This window comes from Corythoichthys intestinalis, chromosome 7, assembly GCF_030265065.1.
Source record: "Corythoichthys intestinalis isolate RoL2023-P3 chromosome 7, ASM3026506v1, whole genome shotgun sequence".
Taxonomy (NCBI): domain Eukaryota; kingdom Metazoa; phylum Chordata; class Actinopteri; order Syngnathiformes; family Syngnathidae; genus Corythoichthys; species Corythoichthys intestinalis.
Genome location: NC_080401.1, coordinates 57,406,186 through 57,425,357, shown reverse-complemented (window position 1 = coordinate 57,425,357; position 19,172 = coordinate 57,406,186). Strand labels below are relative to the sequence as shown.

Sequence of the window (19,172 nt, the reverse complement as noted above, 5' to 3'; positions counted from 1 at the left end):
TAAAGGCCAGATTTGTGCAGTGCATGACTGATTGTTGTCCTATGGACAGACTCTCCCACCTCAGCTGTAGATCTCTGCAGTTCATCTAGAGCAGGGGTTCCCAACCTATTCCACTAAGGCACACTGTGGGTGCAGGATTTCATTCTTACCAAACAAGATGACAACACTTTTTCCCCAATCTGGTGTTTTACAAGTGCAATCAGTTGATTGCAGTCAGGTGTGGCTTGTTTTAGCAGAAGCCTCATTGGTTCAACTGTCTCTGCTGGATCGGCTGGAACAAAAACCAGGACCCACAGTGTGCCTTGAGGACTGGGTTGAAAACCCCTGATCTAGAGTGATCATGGGCCTCTTGGCTGCATCTCTGATCAGTTTTCTCCTTGTTTGAGAAGAAAGTTTGGAAGGACGGCCGGGTCTTGGTAGATTTGCAGTGGTCTGATGCTCCTTCCATTTCAATATGATGGCTTGCACAGTGCTCCTTGAGATGTTTAAAGCTTGGGAAATCTTTTTGTATCCAAATCCGGCTTTAAACTTCTCCACAACAGTATCTCGGACCTGCCTGGTGTGTTCCTTGGTTTTCATATTGCTCTCTGCACTTTAAACAGAACCCTGAGACTATCACAGAGCAGGTGCATTTAGACGGAGACTTGATTACACACAGGTGGATTCTATTTATCATCATCAGTCATTTAGGACAACATTGGATCATTCAGAGATCCTCACTGAACTTCTGGAGTGAGTTTGCTGCACTGAAAGTAAAGGGGCCGAATAATATTGCACGCCCCACTTTTCAGTTTTTTATTTGTTAAAAAAGTTGAAATTATCCAATAAATGTTGTTCCACTTCACGATTGTGTCCCACTTGTTGTTGATTCTTGACAAAAAAATTAAATTTCATATCTTTATGTTTGAAGCCTGAAATGTGGCGAAAGGTTGCAAGATTCAAGGGGGCCGAATACTTTTGCAAGGCACTGTATGTACTGTATTTGTTTATTATGACAATAAATCCTCAAGATGGCATTTACATTATTAACATTCTTTCTGTGAGAGGGATCCACGGATAGAAAGACTTAAAGGATAAATGTGACTTTTTATATTGTGACTAAATATAGCCATCTAGTGTATTTGTTGAGCTTTCATTAAATGATACTGTAGCCATTTAACTGTTCTGCCCACATGCATAATGGGAAGTGCAACCATGACCGTACGTAGTGGCACCAATTGATATATCTTTTCTGCGTTGGGAAGTAACATAGGGTGTTAAGAAAAAGATCAAACACTACCACTCTTCCCCACATTGCTTCCCATGACATTTCTAATTGTGGAGAGAGGGATTTTAAGGCTTTAGCCAATTAAAAAGAGGCTCCAAAGACTGCCAAAATTCTCTCTACTCATTTTACGTTGCCTGTTAGCTCTATATGTAGGTAAAACGGCGCCATTACAGATTAAACGCGACAATGTGTGAGTGGGTCGTGCAGCGCATCCGTTAATTGCATTAAATATTTTAACGTGATTAATTTAAAGAAAATTAATTACCGCCGTTTATGCGATATAGGGCTGCAGCTATCGAATATTTTAGTAATCGACTGAAAATTCTATCGATTAATCGAGTAATCGGATAAAACAAATATATTTTTAGGTGAACAGCAATTATAAATATACATGAGAAAACAAGACATTTCATCTAATTTTGAACCATTTTCAGTCAATCAATGTCTTTATTTTCGATGTATATTGTTGAAAACAGCCAACAATTGCATCTCAGATGTAACTAGAATTAAAAAAAAAAAAAAAAAAAAAAAAAGACCAATTCACTGCTTTCACTCAAAAAACTTTCGATCTTATTACAAAAATATATATATATATCTACCTAAAAATGCAGTTACGATTGATAACACGCATCACTTAAAAGTTTGGATTTTTTCCCACGTCTTTCAATTGAATTTCTCTTTGTGTCAAGCCATTTTTAAGTTCTAGTTTTAAGTTAGTCTAAACTGCAAGTCCTGATAGGATTTTGAGTTTTTGCAGTGTTCAAAATAAATGTATGATACAGGCTGTATTGGAGCACATTAGCACCAGTGCTACTTGGTGTTTTATCCAGCAATGACTACTGAGCTAAAATTGATAGTTAGCATGATTAAGTTTTTATTTTACACCCTCATCACTCCACAATGCTATGTTATGTTAAAGCCTGTATGTAAGACACGTTAGCCAAGCATCGACAGTGGTCATAATTAATAGAAACCTAGCCCTCCGCAGGGCTAACGTTACTTCAGAACAGTAACGTTAATCTTATTTATTAGCGCTTAGCGCTCTTTATTAGCGCTTAGCGCTGTACTGCTTTAAGATGGCGGCTGTTTACTAAAGCTGCCCAGACGCGGCCGAGTCTGTCATTTAGCATCTAGTTCAACATACATGTGATCTCTATGAGACGCATGAGATTCTACCTGTACCAACGTAGCATCGTGCGGGCTAGTATTTAGCAACGTCGGCGTCGTTTGTGGCAGCTGTCGGCTGCAGTAAGTTTTCCCCCCCCCCCTTCTTCCTCTCCGCACGTGACAGCGCGTTGTCCCGCATTAAAAGTAGTCCGAGCAAAACGTGATGCTTAGAGCTGTCAAAATAAACGATTACTCGAGGTGAATAAAATTACTCGGATCAGTTTTTAAACTCGAGTTACTCGAGTTGCTCGAGTACTTGTTTCAGCTCTAAATTTGATAGCCCTACTTTAAGCCACAACTAAAGACTCTGGATGAGTGTAACATATTATGTCTGTACAATTAGAAAACGATTTAATTAAAAAATATATATATATACTAAAAAAAGGCATGTCCGATATTTTTTTGCCGATACTTTGAAAATGACGTGATCGGATGCCGATCGATCGGGACATCTTTAGTTGATACGGATGATTAGGACATCTCCTCAAAAATAGAGCATCCCCTCTCACTCGTTTACTGACGATCCGCTTTCAGGATCTGGTTCGAAAAGGGATCCCGCACCACTTCCGCGCCATTGTGTGGCAGCTACTATGCAACGCCCAGAACATGACCATCAAGGACCAGTACTCGGAGCTCTTGAAGATGACGTCGCCGTGCGAAAAGCTGATTCGCCGGGATATCGCCCGCACGTATCCCGAGCACGACTTCTTCAAGGAGAAGGACAGTCTGGGCCAGGAGGTTCTCTTCAACGTCATGAAGGTACGTTCGAACCGGTTAGCCTACGTGAAAGGTGCGGACTTGTGAATGCTATTTTTGGGCTCTTCAGGCCTACTCGCTGGTGGACCGAGAGGTGGGATATTGTCAAGGCAGCGCTTTCATCGTAGGGCTGCTGCTCATGCAGGTAAGGGTCACGTGCTCACATTTTTCTCTGTGAACAAATACCGAATCGTAACAGGGGATTCTGGTTTGGTCCAGATGCCCGAAGAGGAGGCCTTTTGCGTTTTTGTCAAGCTGATGCAGGATTACAGGCTGCGAGAGCTCTTCAAACCCAGCATGGCCGAGCTGGGACTCTGCATGTACCAGTTTGAATGCATGATTCAGGTAGGAGAAAAATCAAAATTGATGCAATGTACAAAACAAAACAAATATTTACTAAATAGATTTTAATTAAATGGTGCTGTGCGATCCAAATTTAATATTTTGTATGACTTTCATGGGCTTGAAGGACTGCATCCATGTGGTTCGGCAAGGATTCATACAATTTATTGATGAAGTCATCAGGAACATCAAAGAAAGCAGTGTTGCATTCCTCCCAGAGTTCATCAACATTCTTGGGTTTCGTCTTCCATGCTTCCTCTTTTATCCTACCCCAGACATGCTCATTGATGTCCGCTGACTGGGCTGGGTCTTGATTGAAATATGCGATGGAGCACCATCCTGCTGCAGAATTGGTGCCTTTTTATGGTTAGGAATGCAAGAGGCAGCTAAGATTTTTTTGATATTTCAACTATTTATGTTGCCTTCCACCCTGCAGATCTCTTGCACACCCCCATACTGGATGTAACCCCAGACCATGATTTTGCCACCACCAAACGTCACTGTTTTCTGAGTGAATCTCGGATCCATGCGGGCTCCAGTAGGTCTCCTGCAATATTTGCGGCGACAGTGGTATAATTCAATGAAAGATTCATCTGAAAAATCCACCTTTTGCCACTTTTCCAGCGTCCATCCTTTTGACAGGCTGTGGGCCTTGGCGAATGCCACACAGTTTTTTAATTGTCTGCACCCTGATATCAACAAATCTTAGCTGCCTCTTACATTCCTAACCATAAAAAGGGACAAATTCTGCTGCAGGATGGTGCTCCATCGCATAATTCAATCTCTACCTCAAAGTTCCTCAAGGCAAAGAAGATCAAGATCCTTCAGGAGTGGCAAGCCCAGTCACTAGACATGGGTAGGATGAAAGAGGAAGCATGGAAGACGAAACCCAAGAATGTTGATGAACTCTGGGAGGCGTGCAAGACTGCTTTCTTTGATGTTCCTGATGACTTCATCAATAAATTGAATGAATCCTTGCCAAAGCCCATGGAAGTCATACTGTACAAAATATTACATTTGGATCTCACAGCACCACTACTTAATTCGCTTATGTGATGTAACATATTTTAGTATTTGAAGTATGTTTTTTGTTCAATTTTCACACTACTTTCTTAGGCGACAAAACTTTTGTCTTGCCAAAATTTGACCTTTAGTTCGTCATTAAATGATAATAAATCTTTTTTCAGTGAAACAAATTAATTTTTGTACATTCAACATCATTTGGGAGGGTCTTAGCTTTCATATGAACCATTTCTGAAACCAATTGAATAATTAAAAGTCAGGTTATTAGCAACTGTTTCTACAATATGGATAAGCGACAAGACTTTTGTCAGGGACTGTACATGCGTGTGTGTGTGTGTGTGTGTGTGTGTGTGTATGTATAAAATATACATGTGGGAGACTCAATTAGAAGGGAAAAAAAGACTAGCTGTTTTTCGAACTGAAATGGCAGCAGAGATAATATACTGTTAAGTAGTGCACTATAAAATATGGAGAGGGGAAAAGCTACCATCATCATTTTATAATTTTCCATCAAATAATTCAATATCTTTTGCATTGTAGCGTATTGTTGTCAGTGTGTCATATTGTTATCATTAGAGATGTCCCGATCGATCGGCATCCGATCACGTCATTTTCAAAGTATCGGAATAGGCAAAAAAAAAATATCGGCCATGCAATTTTTAAATTTTTTTTTTTTTTTTTTTTTAATTAAATTGTTTTCTAATTGTATTTAACGTTACAAACATAATATGTTACACTCATCCAGAGTCTTTAGTTTAGGCTTAAGGTAGGGTTATCAAATTTATCCCGATAACGGTGGTAATTAATTAAAAAAAAAAAATGTAAATCACGTTAAAATATTTAACGCAATTAATGCATGCGCTGCACGACCCACTCACGTATTGTTGCGCTCAGTCAGTAATGGTGCCATTTTACCTATATGGAGGGATAAAAGGCAGCGTAAAATGAGTAAATTTTGGCAGCCTTTGTAGCCTTTTTTTAATTGGCTAAAGCCTTACAATCCTTCTCCCTACGATTAGAACTATCAAGCGAAGCAATGTGGGGAAGCAAGGTAGCAATTGATCTTTTTCTTAACACCTTATGTTATTTCCCAACGCAGAGAAGATATATCAATTGGTAGCACTACGCACAGTCATGGTTCCACTTCCCATCATGCATTTGGGTATGGCTACACTACGCAAGTCATGGTTCCACTTCCCATCATGCATTTGGGCATGGCTACAGTATCATTTACTGAAAGCTCAACAAATACACTAGATGGCAATATTTAGTCACAATATACAAAGTCACAAGTCTTTCTATCCGTGGATCCCTCTCACAGAAAGAATGTTAATAATGTAAATGCCATCTTGAGGATTTATTATCATAATAAACAAATACAGTACTTATGTACTGTATGTTGAATGTATATATTCGTCCGAGTTTTATTCATTTTTTTCTTAATGCATTGCCAAAATTTATATGATCGGGAAAAATTATCGGGAATGATTGGAATTGAATCGGTAGCAAAAAAAAAGCATTCGGATCGGGAAATATCGGGATCGGCAGATACTCAAACTAAAACGATCGGGATCGGATCGGGAGCAAAAAAAACATGATCCGAACAACCCTAGTTATCATCGTATAAAATGTCCCATATCTGGTTAAAATATTTTTCTACATCAAATAGCTTAATGTAATTAAAGTTGTAAGAAATGGTGGCAAATTTCCCCCAAAACAGGAAATTATCTTTTAGCACAATAAAACTATCATAATGTGACTTTGATGCTGGAAATTGTGATTTTCCAGGAGGACCTCCCCGAGCTCCACGTGCACTTCCAGGCACAGAGCTTCCACACGTCCATGTACGCCTCCTCCTGGTTTCTCACCATCTTCCTCACCTCCTTCCCGCTGCCCGTGGCCACACGGATCTTTGACATCTTCATGTGCGAGGTGCGTACTTACCAGACACCAAACTGGATAAGATTAGACTAAAAATAGATGGTGTCGCTTGTCCGTCAGGGTCTGGAGATCGTGTTCCGAGTGGGCCTGGCCATTCTGCAGATGAACCAGGCCGAGCTGATCCAGCTGGACATGGAGGGAATGTTACAGGTAGAGACTTTTCTTTAAAGTCAAGTGGTCTTTCACTCAAAATGACCTTTCTTTCAAAAACACAGCACTTTCAGAAGGTCATCCCTCGGCAGCTGGACGGCGGTCCCGACAAGGTCATTCAGGCAGCCTATCAGTTTAAGTACAACGCCAAGAAGATGAAAAAGTAAGAGGTTTGAACTAGTAATTGGTTTGCCCGAAACGGTGCATTTTTATGACCACTAAAGGCTCCATGTTTTAAGAAGTTCCATCTAATGTCATTTTTTTAATGGTTTGGGGGTCTAAAGTGTTAATATGTTTGGATAATGGCATCTCGTTATGTCGTTTTCTGTCTCCATCTTGTGGCCAAATTGTGAAACGCTATTCTACGGCTTGTTTTTTTCCTTTCCTCAGGTTAGAAAAAGAATACACTACCATCAAGACCAAAGAAATGGAAGAGCAAGTGGAAATCAAAGTGAGTCCACTAAACCCCTCTCCGCCATTTTGTTTGTTAGATTTTAAAAAAAAATACTTATTCCTCTTGTTTTTCAGAGGTTACGCACAGAGAACCGCCTACTGAAGCAGAGGATCGACACGCTGGAGAAGGTGAGTTCTACTCGCGCACGTCCCGCACTAACCGCTCGGTTGCCACGGCGATGCCACTAACCGAGGCCGAGCGCATGTCGGGTTCGCGTCCACACCGAGCAAGCATGAGGCGGGTGGGCGGATTCTAACTCAGTCCGGTTGTCGCTGAGCTCTTCATCACATTTTTTTAAAATCACTAACGCCATCCAACATGGAATCTCGTTATATTGCGAGCCCTTCTCTCTTGTCCTCTCTCGTTCTTTCCTGTTGTTTTCTAATTTTTCCACCTTTTTCTCTCACATCTTGCATGTAATGTTCCTTTTTGCACCCACCCACGGATGTAAACATTTAGGACAGTGTTTCCCAACCATTATTGCGTCCAAAAAATATCACAAAAAGTCGATGTTTCATGTTGAATGATCCCTCCCAGTCAAAACGGATTGGACGTCTATCGCCGTCAATGGTAGTGGTGCATGATCGTTCCATGCTAGCCGATGGATTTGATGTCTGTCGCTGTGAATGGCAGTGAATGAGTAAATCCTAACGTGGGCAAATGACTACTTTTGCTTAGGGGTGGGTATTGTTTGGGTTATGTTGGTGCTGCAATGATTAATTGATTAACTTGAGTAATTCAATTATCAGGGTACCCGCGGGTTATTAAAAATATTTTAAAAAGCATTGAATTTAGTTTTCCATTATTAAAGGTATTAAAAGTATTAAATTAGCTGTTGTAAGTCTGGAATTTTTTCACCGTGGTCTTAATTTTCAAGAACATCTCAGTGCAACCTAACTTATATCCGTGACGAAGTTTTTTTTTTTGTTTTTTTTATAACGAATATGACGCATAGAATTTTTACGATGCACTGCACTACGAAATGCAACTCGTGCGTGCCAAACCACCACAACCGGCAAAACGGAGAATCCACCCACCTCTGCACCGGGAATGCGTCCGTTTGTTGGTAGAACGAAAACCCTGCAGGCAGAGGTATTGTGGATTCTGAACACCAAAACAGACCACCATTCATATACTTCAAATGAGTCCATTGGTGATCTGTTTCAGATATTACGTCATTTTTGGTCGGCATCGGCTGTCACAATGTTGGTCATATTGCGTTTTGTTCCAGAGGGAGCGTTCCCGATGTCTTAACTGTCTTTTGTAACGAATTTTCAGTTGGCAGAAAAAAAACGCACATTTTCTTAATGTTTAAATAGTCTACATATTTTTATGACCATTATCAATGCATTTACACAATGAAATAACGCTGGAAAAGTTTGTTAAACATAATGTTGCTCAAATCATGTTTTTTTTCCGGAGGGAGCATTCCCGACTTCGTAACTGCAGCCAATTTAAGCTCATTAAGACTTTAAGATAGAGGTCAAATCGGGCCTAAAAAGTCCAGCCCGACCCGAACTGGTCCGCGGGTATTAAAGGCCGCGTTTTGTGTGATAACATTTGTGACGATGTCTGCATAAAAGCCTATCTTTTATAACGAATTCTCAGTTGGCAGAAAAAAAACGCACATTTTCTTAATGTTTAAATAGACTACCAGGGTTTCCCCTAGGATTTTTTGAAGCTGCGGTGGTGTGCTGCATTACAAAACATTATTTGAAATCATTTTCCCCCTTGATTTTGGTGAAAAATGACCAACCTTTAGATGTATGGGCTTAATAAGAACAAATGGTAATATTTACCAAAAGTAAATTGAATAATCTGACCCATTAATCTGTTAACTAGTCTTTAACACACAAAACAAGATGGAAAAAAATATTCAAATAGATTTAAGAAAAATCCTCAGATTGAAACGTTATAAATTTGCAGTGTGAAAGTTAGTACAAGTCAATCCAGATTTATTTTTGCATTGATCATTTAGCCTATCAATTAATTAGGTTCATATTGGTGAGAAATTAAGCCCTGATCCCCGTTCACCTAATCAGTTTGGTTTTATTACTGTTCTGTTCCCAGCAAAAAGTGTACATGCAGGTTATGCTGTTATAGCGTCCCACCAATATTGAGACCAAACCTACGTCCTTGTAATGGAGCCATTTCAAGGTGTAGGGGGAAATTCTAATTGCCGTGTAAAGAGTTTTACTAGTTTTGGTGAGAAGGTGCATAGTTTTTTGTTGTTGTTGTTGTTCGTGAACTACTTTTCCACACAAACGCACATCGAGGTACCATTTAGCTTAGCAAGTAGAGGTATGAGAGACATTTTTCGAGTGTCCCAGAACTCGTGAAACTTGGGGGAAAAAAGCGCATTCATCAAGGTTTCGTCAGCCGTGATTGCATATATCCGTCCGCTGTAACAGCCCTGCATTTTCTGCTATTGAATGCATTGTTGACACATTAGCGCGGCGGCACTCTGACCCGCCGCTCGGCGCAAATTCATTCAAACTTGCCTCTTCGTCCGAGACGGCCGTCCACCACTCCCTTTCGCCGAAAAGTCCGACCCAAAATACATTAATGCCCGGATGAGGGGAAGAAGGACAGGAGTCTGTATTGGCTTAGCCACTTTATTGTGACGACAATAATAAAGAAAAGGAATAACAAAATAACGGCGGGCTTCCGTGACATGAGACTGCTATCTCCTTCTCGCTTCCCTCTACGTCACAGGTCCCTGGCCGATTGTCACTTTTTAAGGTGGCCCCGTATAGTTACGGACAATACAATACACATTGAATAGGTTGCCACTGAACCCTTCACATTAGGCTGCCATTAGTTTGAAACGGCCTTAAAAAAAAAAAAAAAACATCTCTTTTGCACGGCGTGGCGGCTTTTATTTTGTTGTGGCGGTGCGCCACAATATTTAATATGTAAGGGAAACACTGGACTACATATTTTTATGATCATTATAAATTTATTTACACAACGAAATAACGCTGGAAAAGTTTGTTGAATATAAATAAACAAATGCGGTTTTGCGGACTCGCAGAGGGGAAGATTAAAAAGGGCGTATAGGCAATAACCATACAGTGCCTTCTTTTTTTTTTTTTTTTAATCCAAATTATTTACTTTATAACAAGTATTCCTTAGTTTATCATTCATGCATCGTTAATATATAGTTATTTCAAAAAGTTAGCGCGAAAGAACCCTGGCCCGGCCCGACGTAATAATTGACATTTGAATTTTGGTCATGTTTTCAGTTTAATTTAGCTGTTTCCAGCTTGCTGTGTTTATAATTGCGATGTTACTTTAAATGTGTTTTAATTGTATCTTCAATATATGTGCATTCTTTTGTCAAACACACTTAGTAATTGAGGTTCAATTTGATGTTCAGTGCTTTATTTATTTAATATGATTCAATATGATCTAAATAATGGGTGCGAGAAAAGTTAATTTTCAGTTGAAATGGCATTAAAAAAGGTCTTAAAAGTCTTGAATTTAGATTTATCAATCCTGGGGGGATCCTGAGTATGAAAAAAGCTTCAAATTTTGCTGCTTTGAGAATTCGTTTAACTAGAATGACATTATAATGGCTTGTTTTTAAAATGTTGCATTTTGTTTTACTGATTTGGGTGGATACACCGCTCTAGTGGCAATAGGCATGTGCCGGTTACCGGTTTCAAGGTTTACCGTGGTATGAAAACGTCACGGTTTCAAAACCACTAAAATTTTCCGTCATACCGTAGTACGGTATTCGCTATTTTACAAGTCTCAAAAATGCTGCCAGAAGTATCTTGGAGCGGCGGAGCTCACCCCTCCCTCTCCGGTTGTTGATGTGTGTGTTTCAGTGACGCTATTCTGCTAAACACCAAAAATATAAACACTCCAAACAAAAGGCATACTTTTCTTGAATTTATGGAGGTCTCAAATCATGCTAACTGAAATATACAGTTTTAAAACGTTGTACAATAGTATTTTACATGTGTGAGTAGCTTCATTAGCACCAACACAACAGAATGTGAGGAAGTCATCCATGGAAAAAGTTCGCCAAAAACAAAACACACATTTTCCTTTCAAATTCAAAATACAAATTAACTAAACACTTACAAAGACTAATGTTAGCCTAGTCTTAGCTGGGAGAGCAATTTCGTCGAGGTTATAAATCTCACGGGCCCCTAAGAAACAAGCTTGAATGAAGGAAAAGGGATAACATCAAAGATCGCTAATTGCGACAGATGATCTTGCCCTAAGCACAAATGTACGCTCGCTGGACAAGGCGAGGTCTCACTCCCAGTGTTTTTAGATGAAACCTTTACACACCAACATTCACATTTTAACTAACTTATCCATTTTTAACTTATTAACTTATGAATTCTGCGTCTTTTTAACACAAAGGCATGACATGTAGACTAGAGTTGACACAGTGGCTGAAAATGGCGAAACTTCACTTGAGCTTTTGCCCTCTCAAAAATAAAACAAAAAAAAAGTACAGTCAATATTTTTCAATTTTATTTAGAAGTGGTTTTACTTTTTTATAGCAATCAATTTAGTTCTTGCTCCAATCTTGAGCAACCTGAGCTGTGGCTGTGGTTAGTCTATAAGTTCTATTTATTTTAATTGAAAATATTTTTTTGTTTATTTATTTATTTAAACATAATATTCATGTTCCAATTTGCAAATATTTTCTTAAAAATAAAATAAAAAATCCCAGATTTTTTTTTTTTTTTTTTTTTTTTAACCCATACATCTCAAAATAACACATTTTGGAGCTATAATTGCAATACCGTGATACCGTAAAACCGCGGTATTTTTGCTCACGGTTATCGTACCGTCAAAATCTCATACCGGCACATGCCTAAGTGGCAACAGTCAAAATGCCATAACTCCTTTAACATGGCTGAATCCAGCTGCTCCTTGTTAAGACCAACATAAGGTACCGTAATTTTCGGACTGTAAGCTGCTACTTTTTTCCTTCATTTTGATACCTGTGGCTTATAGTCCAGTGCGGCTTATTTGTTGATTTTTTTTTTTTTAGGTGACACTTTATTTGACAGCGGTGTCATAAGACTGTCATAAGATAATCAAAATTATGACATGACACTATCATGGACAATACTGAATGCTTATGTCATTAAGTGTCACTTGGCACATTATGTCACTGACTTAATTTTTGTCCATTTTGGATCTTTTGCATCCATTCAAAAGTGAGATCATTTGCTGGATAACACTTAATGACATCTGTTATAAGCATTCATAAATGCTCAGGACAGAGTCATGTCATCATTATGATTGTGTAATGACAGTCTTATGGCACCACTGTCAAATAAAGTGTTAGCAAATACCATAACTAGCAATTGATGAAACAACTGGAACAGGAACTGAAGAAATATTTAGCACAGAACATGATTTTTGATTGTTATTTACATCTGTAGCGCTGCAATGCATGCTAAGAGGCTCGTTGGATGACAACAGTCAACAGCAGGTGGCAGTAGAGGTTGACTGTCTCCCCCAAGGGAGCAGTAATGGCCAAATGAAGCTTCTTGAAGCAATAAAGCTTTGCAGTAATTGCTTCAAAGTTTAATGATGGTTCATTTGGTCTTATGACTGTCAGTCGTATGAGCCGCTGTCAAATAAAGTTTTACCGGTTAATATCTTTTGGTGTAAATATCCCATGATACAGTGAGGACAGCTGCGGCTTATAGTCCAGTGCGGTTTATCTATGAACAAATGCCGTTTTCGTGCCAAATTTGGTGGGCTGCGGCTTATAGTCAGGTGCGCCTTATAGTGCAAAAACTTGGGTATGTTTTTGTTGGAGCTAATATGTTTGTTTATGCATTAGTTCTTTAGTTTACAAGTATATTGAGCAGTTTTTTGTCGGAACATGTTTGAACAATTTGTTAAGAGCTTTTTAAAAAATGAAAGCATTTTTACAGCATTTAAGCTAGCAGACTTTGCCTGACTTGCTTAAGCGGGGAGGGTCCGAGACTCGACTCGACTTGTGAGGCGATAACTCAAGACTCAAATGGACTTGATTTATGAGACAATGATTTGACACTCGACAAGCTGACTCGAAAAACTTGGATTGTAGACCTGCCAGTGATCCACTTGGAACACCCTTAATGCTGGTTAATTCCCTGCAGACTATACAGCTTTTATTTTACATGTATTTGCATTGACAGTAAGATTTTCCTCAAAGATAAACCTGAGTGCTTTGTGGTTGGGCTGGGGAACAATAGTGAAGGCCTTGATTAACCTGTGACTTGACTCGAATACATTTTGACTTGACACAACTTGACTCGACTCGACTTCTGACTCGGCTCGACTCAACATGACCTCAAGACTTGACTCGATATAACAGAATAACTGGAATCGACATAACTCTATAAATCGACTCGACTTGACTCGACATAAACTTATGACTCGACTCGACATAACTTAATGACTCGACTTGACATGACCTTTGAGACGTGACTCGACATAACCTTATAACTCGACATGTTCCTCGAGACTTGTCTCAACATGACATGACCTCGAGATATGACTCGACATAACCCTATCACCTGATGACTCGACTCGCCATAACCTTAATAGACCCCAATCACCAACGTCATACAATCACGTGATTGTTGTATTGTGCCGCCATATTGTCCGTCATTGTGTGTCCGTATTGTCATTGATCATAGTTTCTAAAGGTGGATTCACTTGCAAATTATGGAAGCCCCGGTGCTTTCAGACGCTGTAAACTCATTGGATGAGTTGCATAAAAGCCGTTATTTGGAAAAGCTTCTGTCGATCCAGTCGCCAGATCCACATTTGATGCCCAAACCAATGTTTCCTCCCGTCCGGTCCCGTCCCGTGCATCAGAGCTCGTCCTGAGACTACTAAATTTCCAATCATACTCCAGTTTATGTCACGATGAGGAGTCTGGTACCCAAAATCGGCACCGGCCCGAATATAAACCGACATTTGGTCAGCTGAGCGTCACCGTTGTAACGATTGTAAAATGAAACTTGATCGACAACGGGCCGGTGTGTGCCGAAAAATAGCTGCCCCGCGTGAAATGTCCCCCCTGACGGGAGCGCTTATTTATAACGCTTTATTGACTTAAAAACATCGAATGTTTTCATGGACGCATTACAGTAATGGATTTACGACTGACTGTAAGATCAGTTTTAAATAATGAAATTACACAAAATATTAGTACTGTATTTTCGTAACAAATCGTGGACTGGGTCACATAACCATCTTTGAACAGAAATGTATTAGTCTACAGGTTTTCACGACCATATCCCCATGACACTCACACAGGTATGACATTTATGAGTTCGAGCAGAGTAAAATAATACATATTCACGGTACAAGAAAGTCGTATCCATGTGGGCGCTCCCGTCAGGGGGGACATTTCACGCAGGGCGGTTATTTTTCGGCACAACACCTGTTGTTGCACTCACCTTCTTGCTGCGCGACCACGGCGACGAGCTTCGTAGTCTCTGTCTGATGAAGTCTGCGATCGTGTTGGCATCATATTGATGTTTTCGCCGCAGTCTGAAGGCTGTTGACACAAACTCATCATGGACCCGAGATAAACAAACCGTGCTGCTTTCGAGATTTGCCCTTTTAACAATGGGCACACAGCAACTACTAAAATGACTGTTTATCTTCTCTGTTACTGCAACCAACCGCCGCACATACCTTCACCATTTTGATTAATCAATGTTAGCGATTGTCAGGAAGGTTTTTGGGTTCGTTTATTCGGTGGTGATTCCTTAGACAAGCAGAAAAACACGCAGTCATAGGAGGAATGTACGTAGGTGTAATATGTAAACACGATGAGCTGACGGACAACATGGCGGCACCAGTCAGGGGGGCGGACTTGTGACGTCACATGATTGGGGTCTATAACTCAACTTGACATGATCTCGAGACTTGACTCGACATGACCTTGAGACTTGACTCGACATAACCTTATAACTTGACTTGACTTGACCTCGAGACTTGACTAGACATAACCTTATAACTCGACTCGACATGACCTTATGACTCGACTTGACGTACCTTATAAATCGACTAGGGCTGCAGCTATCGAATATTTTAGTAATCGAGTAATCGACTGAAAATTCTATCGATTAATCGAGTAATCGGATAAAACAAATATATTTTTAGGTGAAGAGCAAATATAGATATACATGAGAAAACAAGACATTTTATCATTTTCAGTCAATCAATGTCTTTATTTTTTATGTATATTGTTGAAAACAGCCAACAATTGCATCTCAGATGTAACTAGAATTAAAAAAAAAAAAAAAAAAAAAAGACTAATTCACTATATATATATATATATATATATATATATATATATATATATATATATATATATATATATATATATACACACACAACTAAAAATGCCTTTACGCTTGATAACACACATCACTTAAAAGTTTTTCAATTGAATTTCTATTTGTGTCAAGCCATTTTGAAGTTCTAGTAAAGTTTTAAGTTAGTTTAAACTGTAAGTCCTGATAGGATTTAGAATTTTTGCAGTGTTCAAAATAAATGTATGATACAGGCTGTATTGGAGCACATTAGGGACTAGTGCTACTTGGTGTTTTATCCAGCAATGACTACTGAGCTAAAATTGATAGTTAGCATGATTGAGTTTTTATTTGACACCCTCATCACTCCACAACGCTATGTTATGTTAAAACCTGTATGTAAGACACGTTAGCCACGCATCGAAAGTGGTCTTAATTAATAGAAACCTAGCCCTCCGCAGGGCTAACGTTACGTGAGCTAGTAGTGACAGTAACGTTAATCTTATATATTAGCGCTTAGCGCTCTACTGCTTTAAGATGGCGGCTGTTCGCTAACGCTGCCCAGACGCGGCCTAGTCAGTCATTTCGCATCTAGTTCAACATACATGTGATCTCTATGAGACTCATCAGATGCTAGCTGCAACTAACGTAGCATGTGCAGGCTAGTATTTAGCAACGTCGGCGTCGTTTGTAGCGGCTGTCTGCTGCAGTAAGTTGGGTTTTTTTTTTTTTTTGCTTCTTCCTCTACGCACGTGACATCAGCGCGTTGTCCCGCATTAAAAGTAGTCCGAGCAAAACGTGATGCTTAGAGCTGTCAAAATAAACGATTACTCGAGGTGAATAAAATTACTCGGATCAGTTTTTAAACTCGAGTTACTCGAGTTGCTCGAGTATTCGTTTCAGCTCTAAAATCGACTCGACATGACCTCGAGACCTGACTCAACATAACCCTATAACTCGACTCGACCTCGAGGCTTGACTCGACATAACCCTATTACTCGTCTCTACTTGACTCGACGTCACCTTATGACTCGACTTGACTCAACATAACCTTATAACTCGACTCGACTTGACATGACCTCGAGACTTGACTCAACATAACTCTATAATTTGACTCGACATGACCTCGAGGCTTGACTCAACATAACCCTATTACTCGTCTCTACTTGACTCGACATCACCTTATGACTCGACTTGACTCAACATAACCTTATAACTCGATTCGACTTGACATGACCTCGAGACTTGACTCAACATAACCCTAAAATTTGACTCGACATGACCTCGAGACTTGACTCGACATAACCTTATGACTCGACTCGACTCGACCTCGAGACTTGACACGACATAACCCTATTACTCGACTCGACTTGACTCAACATCACCTAATGACTCGACTCGACATAACCTTATAACCCGACTCGATTTGAGTCAACATAACCTGGTGACACGACCCGACTCGACTTACCCACAACAGGTCAGACTCAGGACTTACTTGTGACTCTGATCATAGTGCAAACGATGGTACACAGCTAATCAGCTCATGGGATAAGGCTACTCTTATTGGTGTACTTGTCCTTCAATCATAATGGGAGAGGCTTCGATGGTGCACGGCCATTCAGCTCACAGGATGATGCCACTCTTATCGGCGGTCTCATCGAGATGAAGCTACTCTTATTGGGGGTCTTGTCGATTGATCATATGTCAATCTCGCAGCAGGAACCAATCAAGCCTTGTATGAGTGGTTATATACTAAACCCCTGAGTCATGTTTGCCTTGCTGCAAAGTTTCTTGCGCCTCAAAATGAAACAATGCATATTTTTTCATTGTTATTTTTCTGAAGAATACTTTTAAAAACACCACGATGCTCCGAACCTGCCAAGTCACGAGGGATCATTGTACTCCTTGGATACCTCATGTCCAATTTGGATATAGCTCCTTAACAACAGTCCCTAGGATGTATGATTGGTCAATAGCCGTTGAGGAGGCGGAATTTGCGAAAGGTCAATTCAATGCAATTGCAGAGAGCTGGGACAGGTTTGTTCCCATATGGCACCATTATGATTTTAACCGTATCACAAGGCGCAGTTAATGGAATAAAGTGTCCACATTTATTTTATGAAAAACCAAAATTATAAATGAAGAAAAATAGAAATACACTGTTGGAATGGACCCCGAAAACACTCCAAAGTTGATTTTTAGCCGCAAACTGGTTGGGAATCACTCTTAGGAGGTAGAAACGAACATTGCATGACTTTATTTCTAAAAAGCCAATCAAAATCATGCTGTGTGTGCTTTAAACTATGGTCTGGATTGTTTCTCTCCCTCTCTGCTCTCTCTTTTGTGGATATCTCTGTTTTTTGTAGGAAAGTGCTTCCTTGGCAGATAGATTGATCCAGGTATTATTTCGCCTTCACTTTATCCCTTCACGTCTTTTCCCGTCTGCTTCTTTAGCACTGCATGCCAAAATTTGGGGGGAAATGAACTGAAATGAAATTAATTTTTTTTATGAATTCACCCGGTACTAATCACACTTGAGGGGAGTCAATAAGTGCATGAAATACTCACAAATGACAGTCAGAAACCTAATAAAAGGTTCAAGTTGACCTGAATAAGCAAGCGCACCTTCAAGCCTTTAGGGGGCAGCACAGTGTCAAGATAGAGGAAAATGGACGAGTAAAATTTTTTTATTGCTATTATTAAGTATTAGTATTATTGAGTAAATACTGTACATTTTGCCTTAATTAAAAGAATTTTTTATATATATAAAAAAGTGATAATATAATAATATTATAAATAATGATAAAATTAATCTATTTTGGGGGGAAAATCAATTATTTAAATATTAAGAAAATGCAAATTAATAACAAAATGAATTAAAAAATCATAAAAAATAAATAAATAATAATGCTAAATTGTAAAAAAAAAATGGCAATAAAGACATAATAGCGAATTAATAGTGATTTAAATTAATTACTTAAATATAAATAAATAAAAAGAAAATGCAATTTTAAAAAAGTCATGAATAATAAAATCATTCTAAAAAAATAAATAAAAATACTGATTTTAAAACATTAAAACTTCCAAAAAAATTTTAACTAAATTGTAAAAACGTTTAAAAAAAAAAAGAATAAATAGAAAATACGAATTTAAAAAAGCCACGAGTAATGAAAAATATTGTAAAAAAATTCTCAAATTAAAATAAATACATAAAAATACTGATTTTAAAACATTAAAACTTTGCAAAAAATGAATTAAACTAAATTGTAAAAACGTAAGTAAAGAAAAAAAAAAGAATAAATAGAAAATACGAATTTAAAAAAGCCATGAGTAATACAAAATATTGTAAAAAAAATTCTTAAATACGTAAATAAAGAAATAAATAACAAATACATAAAAATACTAATTTTAAAACATTAAAACTACCAAAAATGAATTGAACTAAATCGTAAAAATGAAGAAGAAAAAATAATTAATTAATTAATTAAAAAATAATAAATAAATAGAGGATACGAATTTACAAAAGCCATGAGTAATAATTAAAAAAATATTGTGAAGAATTCTAAATAATAATAATAATAATAATTAAAACAAAATATCATTGGTTTTAAAACAACAAAACTTCCAAAAATAAATTTTAAAAAAAAAAGTAATAATAGACAATAATAAAAGACATGATAAAGAATAAAAACATAATTTCAAAGTGTTGCGCTGGGAATTTTATTTTTGTTTTGTTTTATAAATCTTTTACAACCTCAAATAGTTGAACTAT

General features: G+C 38.4%; 1 protein-coding gene across 7 annotated transcripts in view; it reads left to right on the top strand.

Moving 5' to 3' along the window:
- evi5b (ecotropic viral integration site 5b) overlaps positions 1-19,172 on the top strand; it is an 84,808-nt gene that overhangs the window by 40,242 nt on the left and 25,394 nt on the right. For 5 of the 7 annotated variants that reach the window (XM_057840620.1, XM_057840619.1, XM_057840622.1 and 2 more), the window contains 9 exons: positions 2,969-3,193; positions 3,261-3,335; positions 3,410-3,535; positions 6,344-6,487; positions 6,557-6,646; positions 6,712-6,809; positions 7,037-7,097; positions 7,175-7,228; positions 17,767-17,799. In XM_057840620.1, coding sequence (XP_057696603.1) covers positions 2,969-3,193; positions 3,261-3,335; positions 3,410-3,535; positions 6,344-6,487; positions 6,557-6,646; positions 6,712-6,809; positions 7,037-7,097; positions 7,175-7,228; positions 17,767-17,799 — 906 coding nt within the window. The remainder of the gene's footprint in view (positions 1-2,968; positions 3,194-3,260; positions 3,336-3,409; positions 3,536-6,343; positions 6,488-6,556; positions 6,647-6,711; positions 6,810-7,036; positions 7,098-7,174; positions 7,229-17,766; positions 17,800-19,172) is intronic. The other 2 variants (XM_057840625.1, XM_057840621.1) reach the window with 1 other exon arrangement.